At 47.9% G+C, this 15,892-nt stretch overlaps 1 protein-coding gene and 1 non-coding gene across 2 annotated transcripts in view; both read right to left on the reverse strand.

Moving 5' to 3' along the window:
- The window catches only part of GLCCI1 (glucocorticoid induced 1), a 59,917-nt gene that overhangs the window by 39,050 nt on the left and 4,975 nt on the right, over positions 1-15,892 (reverse strand). The window contains 2 exon segments of the mRNA XM_077268117.1: positions 5,005-5,094; positions 8,374-8,525. Of these exon segments, the coding sequence (XP_077124232.1) occupies positions 5,005-5,094; positions 8,374-8,525 (242 nt within the window).
- Positions 6,267-6,398, reverse strand: LOC143783669 (small nucleolar RNA SNORA54). Its single transcript, XR_013217344.1, has one exon. It is a non-coding gene; the product is annotated as a small nucleolar RNA SNORA54 (small nucleolar RNA).

A 15,892-nucleotide genomic window follows, 5' to 3' on the forward strand; every position in this document is an offset into this window, starting at 1 on the left:
ATTACTGATCCTGAGTTACATCCTGTATTATACTCCAGAGCTGCACTCACTATTCTGCTGGTGCAGTCACTGTGTACATACATTACTGATCCTGAGTTACATCCTGTATTATACTCCGGAGCTGCACTCCATCTTCTGATCACACAGGTATAAGCCTCTCTGTACCCTTCTCTCCATTCTATAGGCTCTGCTTAGGTTTGGGCTTCTTACTCTTCCATATTCTGTCAGTGTGAACCCCTGTTGGCGCAGATCTGTAGTTAGCAGCTGGCGATGCTCCGTGTGGGTGTATTATAAGCAGTGTATACACGAGCCAGCACTACACAGTATTGTTCTGGGGATGTATTTGGCGACTTCCTGTGTAAGAATTAAAAACACATTCGGTCCACTACCACTCGACGCCTTCGGATGATTAGGACGGGCACGCAGCCGCCTCCACATAATGGTCACATATAAAGCGTGTTGATCGCACACCTTTTCATTCACTTGGTGCATTCTGCATTGTTCTAGTGGCAGATAATAGGTGACTGCTATGAGTAGCGTTCGTTTGCATAAGGATTGGCGCCATTTGTGAGGTGTCCAAACTATTCACTTTCTGAAAAGCCGTGAGAGTAATCATCACGTGTGCAAAAAGTAACACAAAGTGAAACATTAAAGGGACGTTTTCACCAGAAAATGGCCTATAGTTTTAAAAGATTTTATGTCGTATTTTGAAAACATTTTGGGCAAACTTTCTGTAATCTTGCGATTTTGACACTGGCAACACTGAGGTCATTTTAGATTCATACTCCCTCTGTCTTTTCAGGAAAAGTTTTCAGCTTCATCATTATCACAGGATTACAAGGAAAGGTAACACCTCTATACACAGCTGATCACACAGGAGCCACCAGTCACAAACTGACCCTCTTCCCTCTCCATTCCCAATGTCATTACATGCTTCAACACAAATGATAAGGTCAAGTTCTGACTAGTGCTCCTGATATAATATTAATTTCCTAAAACAGGAAGTGGAGTCTAAAGGTACCTTCACACGAAACGACTTTGTAACGATATCGCTAGCGATCCGTGACGTTGCAGCGTCCTCGCTAGCGATATCGTTTAGTTTGACAGGCAGCAGCGATCAGGATCCTGCTGTGATATCGCTGGTCGCTGAATAAAGTTCAGAACTTTATTTGGTCATCCGATCGCCGTGTATCGTTGTGTTTGACAGCAAAAGCAACGATACCAGCGATATATTACACTGGTAACCAGGGTAAACATCAGGTTACTAAGCGCAGGGCCGCGCTTAGTAACCCGATGTTTACCCTGGTTACCAGCGTAAAATGTAAAAAAAACAAACAGTACATACTTACATTCGCATCCCCCGCCGTCTGCTTCCCACACTGAATGAGCGCCGCAAAGTGAAAGCACAGCACAGTGGTGACGTCACCGCTGTGCCCTGCTACTGCCGGCGCTCAGTCAGTCAGTCAGTGCAGGAAGCGGACGCCGGGGGACGCGAATGTAAGTATGTACTGTTTGTTTTTTTTACATTTTACGCTGGTAACCAGGGTAAACATCGGGTTACTAAGCGCGGCCCTGCGCTTAGCAACCCGATGTTTACCCTGGTTACCCAGGGACCTCGGCATCGTTGGTCGCTGGAGAGCGGTCTGTGTGACAGCTCCCCAGCGATCAAACAGCGACGCTGCAGCGATCGGCATCGTTGTCGCTATCGCTGCAGCGTCGTTTCGTGTGAAGGTACCCTAAAAAGAACCAGTGGGAAAACTGCAAGACTTATTTTTTGACTCTCAGTGGGGATAGAAAGCGAGTGACCTGCTGTGAGAACCTCAGTGGGGATAGAAAGCGAGTGACCTGCTGCTGTGAATCTCAGTGGGGATAGAAAGCGAGTGACCTGCTGCTGTGAATCTCAGTGGGGATAGAAAGCAAGTGACCTGCTGTGAGAACCTCAGTGGGGATAAAAAGCGAGTGACCTGCTGTGAGAACCTCAGTGGGGATAGAAAGCGAGTGACCTGCTGCTGTGAATCTCAGTGGGGATAGAAAGCGAGTGACCTGCTGCTGTGAATCTCAGTGGGGATAGAAAGCAAGTGACCTGCTGCTGTGAATCTCAGTGGGGATAGAAAGTAAGTGACCTGCTGCTGTGACTCTCAGTGGGGATAGAAAGCGAGTGACCTGCTGCTGTGAATCTCAGTGGGGATAGAAAGCGAGTGACCTGCTGCTGTGAATCTCAGTGGGGATAGAAAGCGAGTGACCTGCTGCTGTGAATCTCAGTGGGGATAGGAAGAGTGATCTGCTGCTGTGAGAACCTCAGTGGGGATAAAAAGCAAGTGACCTGCTGCTGTGACTCAGTGGGGATAGAAAGCGAGTGACCTGCTGCTGTGAATCTCAGTGGGGATAGAAAGCGAGTGACCTGCTGCTGTGAATCTCAGTGGGGATAGAAAGTAAGTGACATGCTGCTGTGAATCTCAGTGGGGATAGAAAGCAAGTAACCTGCTGCTGTGAATCTCAGTGGGGATAGAAAGCGAGTGACCTGCTGCTGTGAATCTCAGTGGGGATAGAAAGCAAGTGACATGCTGTTGTGAGAACCTCAGTGGGGATAAAAAGCGAGTGACCTGCTGCTGTGAATCTCAGTGGGGATAGAAAGCGAGTAACCTGCTGCTGTGACTCAGTGGGGATAGAAAGCAAGTGACCTGCTGCTGTGCATCTCAGTGGGGATAGGAATTGAGTAACCGGCTGCTGTGAGAAACTCAGTGGGGATAGGAAGAGTGATCTGCTGCTGTGAGAATCTCAGTGAGGATAAAAAGCAAGTGACCTGCTGTTGTGAGAACCTCAGTGGGGATAGAAAGCGAGTGACCTGCTGCTGTGAATCTCAGTGGGGATAGAAAGCAAGTGACCTGCTGTTGTGAGAACCTCAGTGGGGATAAAAAGCGAGTGACCTGCTGCTGTGAGAACCTCAATGGGGATAAAAAGCGAGTGACCTGCTGCTGTGAGAACCTCAATGGGGATAAAAAGCGAGTGACCTGCTGCTGTGAATCTCAGTGGGGATAGAAAGCAAGTAACCTGCTGCTGTGAATCTCAGTGGGGATAGGAATTGAGTAACCGGCTGCTGTGAGAAACTCAGTGGGGATAGGAAGAGTGATCTGCTGCTGTGAGAATCTCAGTGAGGATAGGAAGCAAGTGACCTGCTGCTGTGAGAATCTCAGTGGGGATATGAAGCGAGTGACCTGCTGAGACTCTAGAGGGAGTAATGAAGAGTTTCTTAGGGAAGCTGTATTCTGCCTATGAAAAGGAAAAAACTAAGGCAAGCATTACACATACTAGGTGGTCGGCCTTTAACCTTGTGCCCTAGTTCCTAGTCACAGCTAAAGGTACCTTCACACGAAACGACATTATAACGATATCGCTAGCAATCCGTGACGTTGCAGCGTCCTCGCTAGCGATATCGTTTCGTTTGACACGCAGCAGCGATCAGGATCCTGCTGTGATGTCGCTGGTCGCTGAATAAAGTCCAGAACTTTATTTGGTCGTCCGATCGCTGTGTATCGTTGTGTTTGAAAGCAAAAGCAACGATACCAGCGATATTTTACACTGGTAACCAGGGTAAACATCGGGTTACTAAGCGCAGGGCCGCGCTTAGTTACCCGATGTTTACCCTGGTTACTAGCGTAAAATGTAAAAAAAACAAACAGCACATACTCACATTGCGTCCCCTGCAGTCTGCTTCCTCCTCTGACTCAGCGCCGCAAAGTGAAAGTGAAAGCAGCACAGCGGTGACGTCACCGCTCTGCTCTCACTGTACGGCGCTCAGTCAGTCAGGAAGTGGACGCAGGGGGACGTGAATGTAAGTATGTGCTGTTTGTTTTTTTTAGATTTTACGCTGGTAACCAGGGTAAACATCGGGTTACTAAGCGCGGCCCTGCGCTTAGTTACCCGATGTTTACCCTGGTTACCAGGGGACCTCGGCATAGTTGATCGCTGGAGAGCGGTCTGTGTGACAGCTCTCCAGCGACCAAACAGCGACGCTGCAGCGATCGACATCGTTGTCGCTATCGCTGCAGCGTCGCTTCGTGTGAAGGTACCTTAACATTTGCAGCTCCAAACCAGAATATAAGAATTCCCAGATTACAGGATAGCAGATTAGAGGAAGTTTCCTACACACCTTTCCGTACTCTGAGCGACGATTGTTATTTTTCACGTGCGATGAACACTTACTTCCACAACCAGTATAAATAGACCGAGACCCCCTAAAAGCCCTTCCGGCGAAGACGCGCACACCCCTTGTAATTAAAACCCACTAGAACAATACCAATGTCTAGGTTACGGAGAGTGGGCGTCAAGTAAGTAGCAAGAAGTGTAAATCTACGGGCGTGGGCGCATTATGACACATAGTAATTTGCAACCTGTGCTTCTATTCAGACTGCGCAGTTCTCTTATTGGCAATGACAGATTGGGGTTATGCTAGATTTTTATAGCTGCTGACCTGAAATAACATTCCCTGCAAAAAAAAAAAGAAAAAAAAAAAAAAGTTTCAGAGATAAAGGCAACTTTTCTCCAAAGAGGTCGCAACTGCCCGGCATAAAAAATAAAATTTAAGTTAAGGAAGGGACAGCATGTTCTCAGATATTCCCTCACCTGCATCATTTACTGAATTGGTAAGGCACATTCAATGTCCGCTTTGCATCTGTGCTATCCTCCTGTCACAAAAAAAAAAAAAAAAAAAAAAAAAAGATATTCCTGTCTACCACCTGAAATCATTCAGTGCCCATGCAGATGTGCCTTATTTGCATTTTCCCCTTTTTCTACTTTCTAAAATGTGGTAGGAAGAGTTGGGGAAAAAAAAATAACAGATGAACTAGGATCTGACTACACAAGGTTTGGTTGTAGTCTGTAACCATGGAGACACAAAGTAACAATTTGTAAACAAGTCTTAGCTTCCATTTATATTACTATCCAAGTTGCACTCTCTCCACTAACCACTGAAGACAAAAAATAAATAAAAAATAAAGTGTGTACCTCTTTAAGCTGGTCAGCGCTACCCCAAGATGCAGAGCGCTGATGGCCAATTTTCTTCTCGGTGGTCTCTTCTCCCCAACAGCTCGGCGTCTACAGAAAACGACAAGGAAAAAAAAAATAAATAATGCCCAGATACTATCCAACATGGCCAAATTTTCCCTGTGACATGATGGAAGGCCAAAAGTATCAGCAGTCATTGCTCAAATCATTGGGATCCAGGAATAAATAAGGCTCTTAAAGGGGTTGTCCATGTTACAAAATCCATGCACCCAACTGGTCAGGATAGAGGAGGGATTCCCAGTTTATGAGCTTTTTTTCAGGTGGCGGACCTATCCAGTCCTGTATTACACAAACACCCCTGTGATTATTAATGGACACTGCAATGCTTAATTTCACCTGTGGAGGCACTGCAGGGAAACTGAACACTTACTTCCCAGATTCCCCACAAATCACTAGAGGTCACTGCAAGGAGACACTTTGTGATCAGCTTATTATTAAAATTAAGGAGTGGAGAACCTTAACTATGAAAGAAAACTGTGCAGAGATTGTGGTCTAAACTAAACCTTAGGAAAAGGCTCGTACATAAAAATGTCAGCACTAGTGAAAGGAGACGAGCATATATTTAAAGCTCTGCCGGACCCCGCTATGATCAGTGGCTCTGGCTTGAATGCTGTGTCTGCTATAGTCTGTGGTAGTCTAAAGCCCACTTCTTGTCTGTTCAGAGACCAAGTTTCTTTCTGCTCTAATCTTCCACCATGTATAATAATATCATTCGGACCAGGGGTTTTGACATTTTTTGGTCAGGAAGCATTGACACCAGATAAGGGAAAAAATAAAAAATAAAAATAAAAAACCCACCAAATACAGTAGTGGTAATAAAATTAAATATTAACAAAAATAACGCCAACAATTAAAATTAAACAAAAATGTTGCTGGTGCAGTCACTGTGTACATATATTAGGTCCCGAGATCCAGAGATACATTTTTTTACGCTATAGATCTGCACTTTTTGGCAGCGCAGGGTCAGCAGATGAGAGGCTGGAGAGAGGTGAATGGACTGGGTTCGGTTCAACGGATTGTTGTCTGGTTAGTGGGAAGGGAACCATTGGTTCAGGGATTGGAAGCAAACTTTTTGTAAACCTGTTTATTTTCCTTTTTGACACAATGGTGTCTGTTTGTCAACTTGACTACTGATAATAAAAAATTATCTGATTTAAAAAAAAAAAAAATAGATCTGCACTCACTATCCAGTCCAATACGATGAATGTCCCTGATATCTGGGGAAAATGACAGAACTCCACATCTGCCACATGCACTCCCCAACCAGGATTGATCTAGCACCGGAATGGAACTGGCACCAGAATACAGCTGGAAACCAATTACGAACAGTGCAGGAATAGACAATGATGGAATCAAAGAGGTACCTGAAAATATTCCTGATCCCGAGTTACATCCTGTATTATACCCCAGAGCTGCACTCACTATTCTGCTGGTGCAGTCACTGTGTACATACATTACTGATCCTGAGTTACACCCTGTATTATACTCCAGAGCTGCACTCACTATTCTGCTGGTGCAGTCACTGTGTACATACATTACATTACTGATCCTGAGTTACATCCTGTATTATACCCCAGAGCTGCACTCACTATTCTGCTGGTGCAGTCACTGTGTACATACATTACTGATCCTGAGTTACATCCTGTATTATACCTCTGAGCTGCACTCACTATTCTGCTGGTGCAGTCACTGTGTACATACATTACATTACTGATCCTGTGTTACATCCTATATTATCCTCCAGAGCTGCGCTCACTCTTCTGCTGGTGCAGTCACTGTGTACATACATTACATTACTAATCCTGAGTTACCTCCTGTATTATACCCCAGAGCTGCACTCACTATTCTGCTGGTGCAGTCACTGTGTACATACATTACTGATCCTGAGTTACATCCTGTATTATACTCTAGAGCTTCCCTCACTATTCTGCTGGTACAGTCACTGTGTACATACATTACATTACTGATCATGAGTTACATCTTGTATTATACCCCAGAGCTGCACTCATTCTGCTGGAGCAGTCTGTATTGTAAAAGGATCGCTGAAGGAAGGATCGGCCTCCACTTCAGGGCAGACAATTGGTAGATTTCAGACTCCCACATATTAGCTGGAGCCGCTAATACTAACAAAACCTGAGCAAAAACTGCAAAATTAGTCAGGACATCACCCAATGAGTGATACTTTGTTTATGGCGGGTGCAGGACCTGAGGGGCGGAGCATGACAATGATACTTTGTTTATGGCGGGTGCAGGACCTGAGGGGCGGAGCACGACTGATACTTTGGTTGGGACATGCTCACCCCTCAGGGAAAAAAATAAAAAGAAAGAAAGAAATGGCGATCCTCCTCCTTTCCCAGGTCTTTATCTGTAAAGGAAGCCCAGAGATTGATTTGCAGCCGGCAGGTTCAGGAGGAGACATTCTAGCTGCAGCCGTGTGCATTAAACATGTAGCAGGGAAGACGGGGCGCAGTGCAGGAGCTGCAGGAAGGCGGCCGCTATTCAGTTACTAATTGTGAGCCAGTGTGAAATATTAAAGAAGCCTCTCAAGTCACTAAGACATTATCAGAAAGCTTTATGTATGCACCGCCGCCAGCCGCCGCCAGCGATGCTACATCCTGACCGAGGAGACGGCACCGGGGCAGGAGGCACAGAGAACGTGCTGTATGGGGAGGGGGATCCTGCAGAGACTGGAGACGAAGAATCCAACCCAGACCTCCAAGGATCAGCCACAGTATTAGGGTCTCCAGGGGTAGACAACAATTTCTTATTTCCTAAGAGGCAGTTCAGCCCCACAGCTACATCCGCTCCATTCACAGAAGCCGAGGCATATTATGGGAATGGGAGAGGCGTCACTTGCAACCCACCTGCAATTTGTATTTTTTGTCATCTCACCTCATAAGTTAAAATGCATATGGACCCCAAAATGGTATCTATAAAACCTATAGATCACTTTGCAAAAAAACAAGCCATCAAAAGTTGTGGTTCAGCCGAGTCTATGTAGCAAAGGCTCAGAAGCAGCCGGATGGAGGGCATTATACAGCAGCAGTGAGCAGTGTAGCTGTGAATACAGCACAGGGGTGAGTTGCACTTACTAAAAGCAGTCACTCACTCCACATAGATGGCAAAAGGCTGCTGTAATCTGCTCCCTCAGTGGGCAGATGCTCCCCAAGGACAGGGATATGGCTCCCTTCATCTTCAGAGGAGCTGCAGTGGTGGGTTTACACGAGATTAGCCACCACCACCACCCCCCCCCCCCCCCCCTGCTCTGACCAAACCTACAACTGGATGCAGAAAGTCTGGAGATGTTACCTGTGTGGCTTTATCATTCATACATGATGGGTGGTGAACATGAGGGTCCCGAGGCCAGTGGCCGCTCAGGTATGATCCAGTTATGGTGTCCAGAGAAGACGTCCGCCTGATGGTGTTGGATGTTCGGAGGTGATGGGAATTTGACCGGTCAGCTGCAGAAGAAAACATATTCAATTTAGAGGGTTTTTTAGGGGATCTTTTTATCCCTACATTCCCAATCGGAAATACCATGCAAAAAAATGTAAAAATAAAAATCTCCCGTTGCACCCCTTTAAGTCAAATTACAGACATTGCAGAATAAGCGAAACACTCCAGAATTTTGCTTAAAATTGCAACAACAACCTCCCGCCCCCTGACCAAAGCATAGCCAGAAATAAAAGCTGCATATCCCGTCCTGGCCGCAGCCGGCCTCATGACTTGAACCAACCATGGACACCGGCGCTGCAGTCACTGTCTGAGACAGTCAGCCATCGCTGCAGTCTCGGGTCTTCACTTCTGCAAAGGTGCACAAGGACTAGACCAGTATTCTGTTGGTTTGCATTTGCTTTATTTAATTTATTTTAAATAAAATTATTAAAAAATAAATAAAAACCTAAGACAAAATCTGCTTAGTAATATGTTGTGAGGGCAGGGTGACTGTGCGGATACTGATGGACATATCGGCAGCAGGCAGAGCTGGTTCACAGGCGAGATAAGAGAACATCCCCCACAGAAACCGGAGAGCAGAGTCCAATGTGACTATTCTGGGGAGATCGACAGATCGTCTAATGTATATGGGGACCCTCCAACTGATAATGGGGGATGGGAGAATCGGACATGTTGAATATCAACCACCAGGCCTTTAGCTCCAGGGGACATGAGCGTCCGCCAGAGTCATCCAATAGCAGCTTAGGCTACTTTCACACTAGCGTTTTTTGCAATACGTCGCAATGCGTCGTTTTGGCGAAAAAACGCATCCTGCAAAAGTGCTTGCAGGATGCGTTTTTTCCCCATTGTCTAACATTACCGACGCATTGCCGTGCGACGGTTGCGTCGTGTTGTGGCGGACCGTCGGCTGCAAGAAACGCTACATGTTACGTTTTATGTTTTTGCTGCCGACGGACCGCCATTTCCGATCGGGCATGCGCGGCCGGAACTCCACCCCCACCTCCCCGCACCTCACAATGGGGCAGCGGATGAATGGAAAAAACAGCATCCGCTGCACCCATTGTGCGGCGCAAACAACGCTAGCGTCGGTACGTCGGCCCGACGCTAATGTGAAAGAAGCCTTACTCATCTGTACCCATGGAAAACGCATGCACACTACTGAGCAGAATGGGCACGCGTGCGGCCGAGGCGCATCCTTTCCTAGCCTTGTACTGACTGCACACTCTCAGGCTGCGGCATTAGTGATCAGCGTTTCCTTATTAATGGCAGACAGACTGACGGCGACTTGCAGGTAAGTTATACAATTATATAAGAAACCGTCCTGCAAACTTGTACAGCGAGAGAAGACGCAGAACAGGAAGGAAAGTGGGATTAGTCACAAGTTGAAGACTATTTCTTAAATGCACCCACGACATGTGAAAGACGGTGTATGCAAAATGTGAAAGCCGAACACTCGCAGAACGCGCCCCTGACTCCTCCGACGCATTAAAGGGCCGGTAATCCTTATAACGGTGCAGTGGTGTTATAAAGGAGAGAGGCTGCCCAAATCGGTAATATGTCTGGAGATGAGCGGCCGTGTGTCCACTACAGTTAGCCTGACCCTAAATGGAACTGGCTGACAACAGGGAATAATAGACTGCTCAGAACATGATACGCAACGCTGCACTGGCTATACACAAGCGCCATGTTGGACTGCGGGAAAGCTGGATGACAACCATCTGGACCGCTCCAGCCACCAAGTCCTTGCAGACGGCCTGCAGGGATTATCAGCTGGCATCTGCCAAACTGCAAACCTCCTGGCCCAACTCATCCATCTGCTCAGCGGGTCCGGTGTGTAGCTGCAGACGTAGCAGAGGCGAATTTGCCATGAAAACACAAATACAACCAGTTCGACTCAGCTTCATCTGTCCATATAGGCCACCTCTGCCCGCTCAGCCATGACCTTAACGATTTTTCTCAAGGGCGCCATCACTTTTTCATCTCTGGCGTGTGACCTCTCTGGGTATTTCTTTTCACACAGACCTTGGTAGAACGTTCCACCCCAGAGGTGCCCCCTATTATTTTAAGCAGGAGTGCACAGGGCCGTTGAGGCATGCCCTTGTAAAAACTGCAGCACGAGAAGTGGGGGGACGACATCCGAAATAATACAGACCATGCAGGACAAATGCATCTGATCAGAGGAAAGCAGGGGGACATTTCAGAGAAGACTGGGACAATACAGCGCCTGCAAGGGAGAGACCCTGTGTGTGCCATATGGAGACCCCGATACATCGTACGTCTAGTGCCTTGTTAGGGGTCCGAGGCCTCGGTGCTCTCCTGCACAGGATCTACCGCTCAATAGTGTCCATTCCTACAATAAGGGTTTGTTCACACACTGCATTTTTCCTGTGAATTCTTCTCAAACGGAAAAAACACAAAGATTTTACAATAAAGGCAAAATCAATGAGATTTCCAAAACCTCATTCACACAGTGCATCATTATCACACTTATGGCATATTCCCAACATGTATATATAGAAAAAAAATAAACAACAAACGACTGAAGACGCTGCCAGGAACAGAACTGTCTTATGCAATAAAGAGCCTGTTGGTTCCTAACCCCCGGACGAGCCGGCCTCATTATAATCTCTACATTGACAGCGGTTACAACCTCAAACAAACACCAACACTGTCATAGTAACTGCACGCCGGGCAGAGGAAGTGTGCAACCGCCACATAATGCAAGAAACCTGCAGAGCATTGCACAAGCTCATCCTGCAACCTACAGTGACAAATACAAGAGGCACTCTGAAGGCCGGGTGGCACCTTAGCATCTAACTGCTTTATTTTTTAGTTCATCTGCCTTGTTAAAAGGGTTGCTTCCTTTCAATTACATTTCCACCAAATACCAGGAACTGGGAGCCACAACAGAGACTAAATGGTGGGAAAGACAACCAGGCAAAGCTCAGATCCAGCCTATATTACTGAGAGCGAGAGAGACCGAGGCAAAGCTCAGATCCAGCCTACATTACTGGGAGAGAGAGAGAGAGAGAGAGAGAGACCCAGGCAAATCTCAGATCCAGCCTACATTACTGGGAGAGAGACCGAGGCAAAGCTCAGATCCAGCCTATATTACTGGGAGAGAGAGAGAGAGAGAGACCGAGGCAAAGCTCAGATCCAGCCTACATTACTGGGAGAGAGACCCAGGCAAAGCTCAGATCCAGCCTATATTACTGGGAGAGAGAGAGACCCAGGCAAAGCTCAGATCCAGCCTATATTACTGGGAGAGAGAGAGAGACACCCAGGCAAAGGAGAGAGACAGAGACCGAGGCAAAGCTCAGATCCAGCCTATACAGGTCCTTCTCAAAAAATTAGCATATAGTGTAAAGTTTCATTATTTACCATAATGTAATGATTACAATTAAACTTTCATATATTATAGATTCATTATCCACCAACTGAAATTTGTCAGGTCTTTTATTGTTTTAATACTGATGATTTTGGCATACAACTCCTGATAACCCAAAAAACCTGTCTCAATAAATTAGCATATCAAGAAAAGGTTCTCTAAACGACCTATTAAGGCCCCGTCTCACATAGCGAGATCGCTAGCGAGATCGCTGCTGAGTCACAAGTTTTGTGACGCAACAGCGACCTCCATAGCGATCTCGCTATGTGTGACACGTACCAGCGACCAGGCCCCTGCTGCGAGATCGCTGGTCGTGTCGGAATGGCCTGGACCTTTTTTTGGTCGTTGAGGCCCCGCTGACATTGCTGAATCGGTGTGTGTGACACCGATCCAGCGATGTCTTCACTGGTAACCAGGGTAAACATCGGGTTACTAAGCGCAGGGCCGCGCTTAGTAACCCGATGTTTACCCTGGTTACCAGCGTAAATGTAAAAAAAAACAAACAGTACATACTCGCCTTCTGTTGCCCGTCAGGTCCCTTGCCGTCTGCTTCCTGCTCTCACTGACTGCCGGCCGTACAGTGAGAAGTGAGAGCACAGCAGTGACGTCACCGCTGCGCTCTGCTCTCACTGTACGGCGGCACTCAGTCAGAGCAGGAAGCAGACGGCAAGGGACCTGGACACCGAAAGGCGAGTATGTACTGTTTGTTTTTTTTGGTAACCAGGGTAAACATCGGGTTACTAAGCGCGGCCCTGCGCTTAGTAACCCGATGTTTACCCTGGTTACCCGGGTGCTGCAGGGGGACTTCGGCATCGTTGAAGACAGTTTCAACGATGCCGAAGTCGTTCCCCTGATCGTTGGTCGCTGGGGAGAGCGGTCTGTGTGACAGCTCCCCAGTGACCACACAGCGACTTACCAACGATCACGGCCAGGTCATATCACTGGTCGTGATCGTTGGTAAATCGCTTAGTGAGACGGGGCCTTTACCCTAATCTTCTGAATCAACTAATTAACTCTAAACACATGCTAAAGATACCTGAGGCTTTTAAAAACTCCCTGCCTGGTTCATTACTCAAAACCCCCATCATGGGTAAGACTAGCGACCTGACAGATGTCAAGAAGGCCATCATTGACACCCTCAAGCAAGAGGGTAAGACCCAGAAAGAAATTTCTCAACAAATAGGCTGTTCCCAGAGTGCTGTATCAAGGCACCTCAATGGTAAGTCTGTTGGAAGGAAACAATGTGGCAGAAAACGCTGTACGAGAAGAGGTGACCGGACCCTGAGGAAGATTGTGGAGAAGGACCGATTCCAGACCTTGGGGAACCTGAGGAAGCAGTGGACTGAGTCTGGTGTGGAAACATCCAGAGCCACCGTGCACAGGCGTGTGCAGGAAATGGGCTACAGGTGCCGCATTCCCCAGGTAAACAGCGGCAGAAGCGCCTGACCTGGGCTACAGAGAAGCAGCACTGGACTGTTGCTAAGTGGTCCCAAGTACTTTTTTCTGATGAAAGCAAATTTTGCATGTCATTCGGAAATCAAGGTGCCAGAGTCTGGAGGAAGACTGGGGAGAAGGAAATGCCAAAATGCCTGAAGTCCAGTGTCAAGTACCCACAGTCAGTGATGGTGTGGGGTGCCATGTCAGCTGCTGGTGTTGGTCCACTGTGTTTCATCAAGGGCAGGGTCAATGCAGCTAGCTATCAGGAGATTTTGGAGCACTTCATGCTTCCTGGCACCTGCTCACAGTGCCAAAACCACTGGTAAATGGTTTACTGACCATGGTATTACTGTGCTCAATTGGCCTGCCAACTCTCCTGACCTGAACCCCATAGAGAATCTGTGGGATATTGTGAAGAGAAAGTTGAGAGACGCAAGACCCAACACTCTGGATGAGCTTAAGGCCGCTATTGAAGCATCCTGGGCCTCCATAACATCTCAGCAGTGTCACAGGCTGATTGCCTCCATGCCACGCCGCATTGAAGCAGTCATTTCTGCCAAAGGATTCCCGACCAAGTATTGAGTGCATAACTGAACATTATTATTTGATGGTTTTTTTGTTTGGTATTAAAAAACACTTTTATTTGATTGGTCAGGTGAAATATGCTAATTTATTGAGACAGGTTTTTTGGGTTATCAGGAATTGTATGCCAAAATCATCAGTATTAAAACAATAAAAGACCTGACAAATTTCAGTTGGTGGATAATGAATCTATAATATATGAAAGTTTAATTGTAATCATTACATTTTGGTAAATAATGAAATTTTACACTATATGCTAATTTTTTGAGAAGGACCTGTATTACGGGGAGAGGGGGAGAGGGGGAGAGGGGGAGAGGGGAGAGGGGGAGAGGGGGAGAGGGGGAGAGGGGGAGAGGGGGAGAGGGGGAGAGGGGGAGAGGGGGAGAGGGGGAGAGGGGGAGAGGGGAGGGGGGAGGGGGAGAGGGGGAGAGGGGGAGAGGGGGAGAGGGGGAGAGGGGGAGAGGGGAGAGGGGGAGAGGGGGAGAGGGGGAGAGGGGGGAGAGGGGAGAGGGGGAGAGGGGGAGAGGGGGAGAGGGGGAGAGGGGAGAGGGGGAGAGGGGGAGAGGGGGAGAGGGGAGAGGGGAGAGGGGGAGAGGGGGAGAGGGGAGAGGGGGAGAGGGGGAGAGGGGGAGAGGGGAGAGGGGGAGAGGGGAGAGGGGGAGAGGGGGAGAGGGGGAGAGGGGGAGAGGGGAGAGGGGGAGAGGGGGAGAGGGGGAGAGGGGGAGGGGGAGAGGGGGAGAGGGGGAGAGGGGGAGAGGGGGAGAGGGGAGAGGGGGAGAGAGGGGGAGAGGGGGAGAGGGGGAGAGGGGAGAGGGGGAGAGGGGGAGAGGGGGAGAGGGGGAGAGGGGAGAGGGGGAGAGAGGAGAGAGGGAGAGAGGGAGAGAGGGAGAGAGGGAAATGCCTGAAGTCCAGTGTCAAGTACCCACAGTCAGTGATGGTGTGGGGTGCCATGTCAGCTGCTGGTGTTGGTCCACTGTGTTTCATCAAGCAGGGTCAATGCAGCTAGCTATCAGGAGATTTTGGAGCACTTCATGCTTCCTGGCACCTGCTCACAGTGCCAAAACCACTGGTAAATGGTTTACTGACCATGGTAATACTGTGCTCAATTGGCCTGCCAACTCTCCTGACCTGAACCCATAGAGAATCTGTGGGATAATGTGAAGAGAAAGTTGAGAGACGCAAGACCCAACACTCTGGATGAGCTTAAGGCCGCTATTGAAGCATCCTGGGCCTCCATAACATCTCAGCAGTGTCACAGGCTGATTGCCTCCATGCCACGCCGCATTGAAGCAGTCATTTCTGCCAAAGGATTCCCGACCAAGTATTGAGTGCATAACTGAACATTATTATTTGATGGTTTTTTTGTTTGGTATTAAAAAACACTTTTATTTGATTGGTCGGGTGAAATATGCTAATTTATTGAGACAGGTTTTTGGGTTATCAGGAATTGTATGCCAAAATCATCAGTATTAAAACAATAAAAGACCTGACAAATTTCAGTTGGTGGATAATGAATCTATAATATATGAAAGTTTAATTGTAATCATTACATTATGGTAAATAATGAAATTTTACACTATATGCTAATTTTTTGAGAAGGACCTGTATTACTGGGAGAGAGGGAGAGAGGGAGAGAGGGAGAGAGGGAGAGAGGGAGAGAGGGAGAGAGGGAGAGAGGGAGAGAGGGAGAGAGGGAGAGAGGGAGAGAGGGAGAGAGGGAGAGAGGGAGAGAGGGAGAGAGGGAGAGAGGGAGAGAGGGAGAGAGGGAGAGAGGGAGGAGAGGGAGAAGGGGAGAAGGGAGGAGGGAGAGAGGGAGAGAGGGAGAGAGGGAGAGAGGGAGAGAGGGAGAGAGGGAGAGAGGGAGAGAGGGAGAGAGGGAGAGAGGGAGAGAGGGAGAGAGGGAGAGAGGAGGAGGGAGAGAGGAGAGAGGGAGGAGGAGAGAGGGAGAGAGAGAGAGAGAGAGAG

This window comes from Ranitomeya variabilis, chromosome 6, assembly GCF_051348905.1.
Source record: "Ranitomeya variabilis isolate aRanVar5 chromosome 6, aRanVar5.hap1, whole genome shotgun sequence".
In the NCBI taxonomy this organism is placed as follows: domain Eukaryota; kingdom Metazoa; phylum Chordata; class Amphibia; order Anura; family Dendrobatidae; genus Ranitomeya; species Ranitomeya variabilis.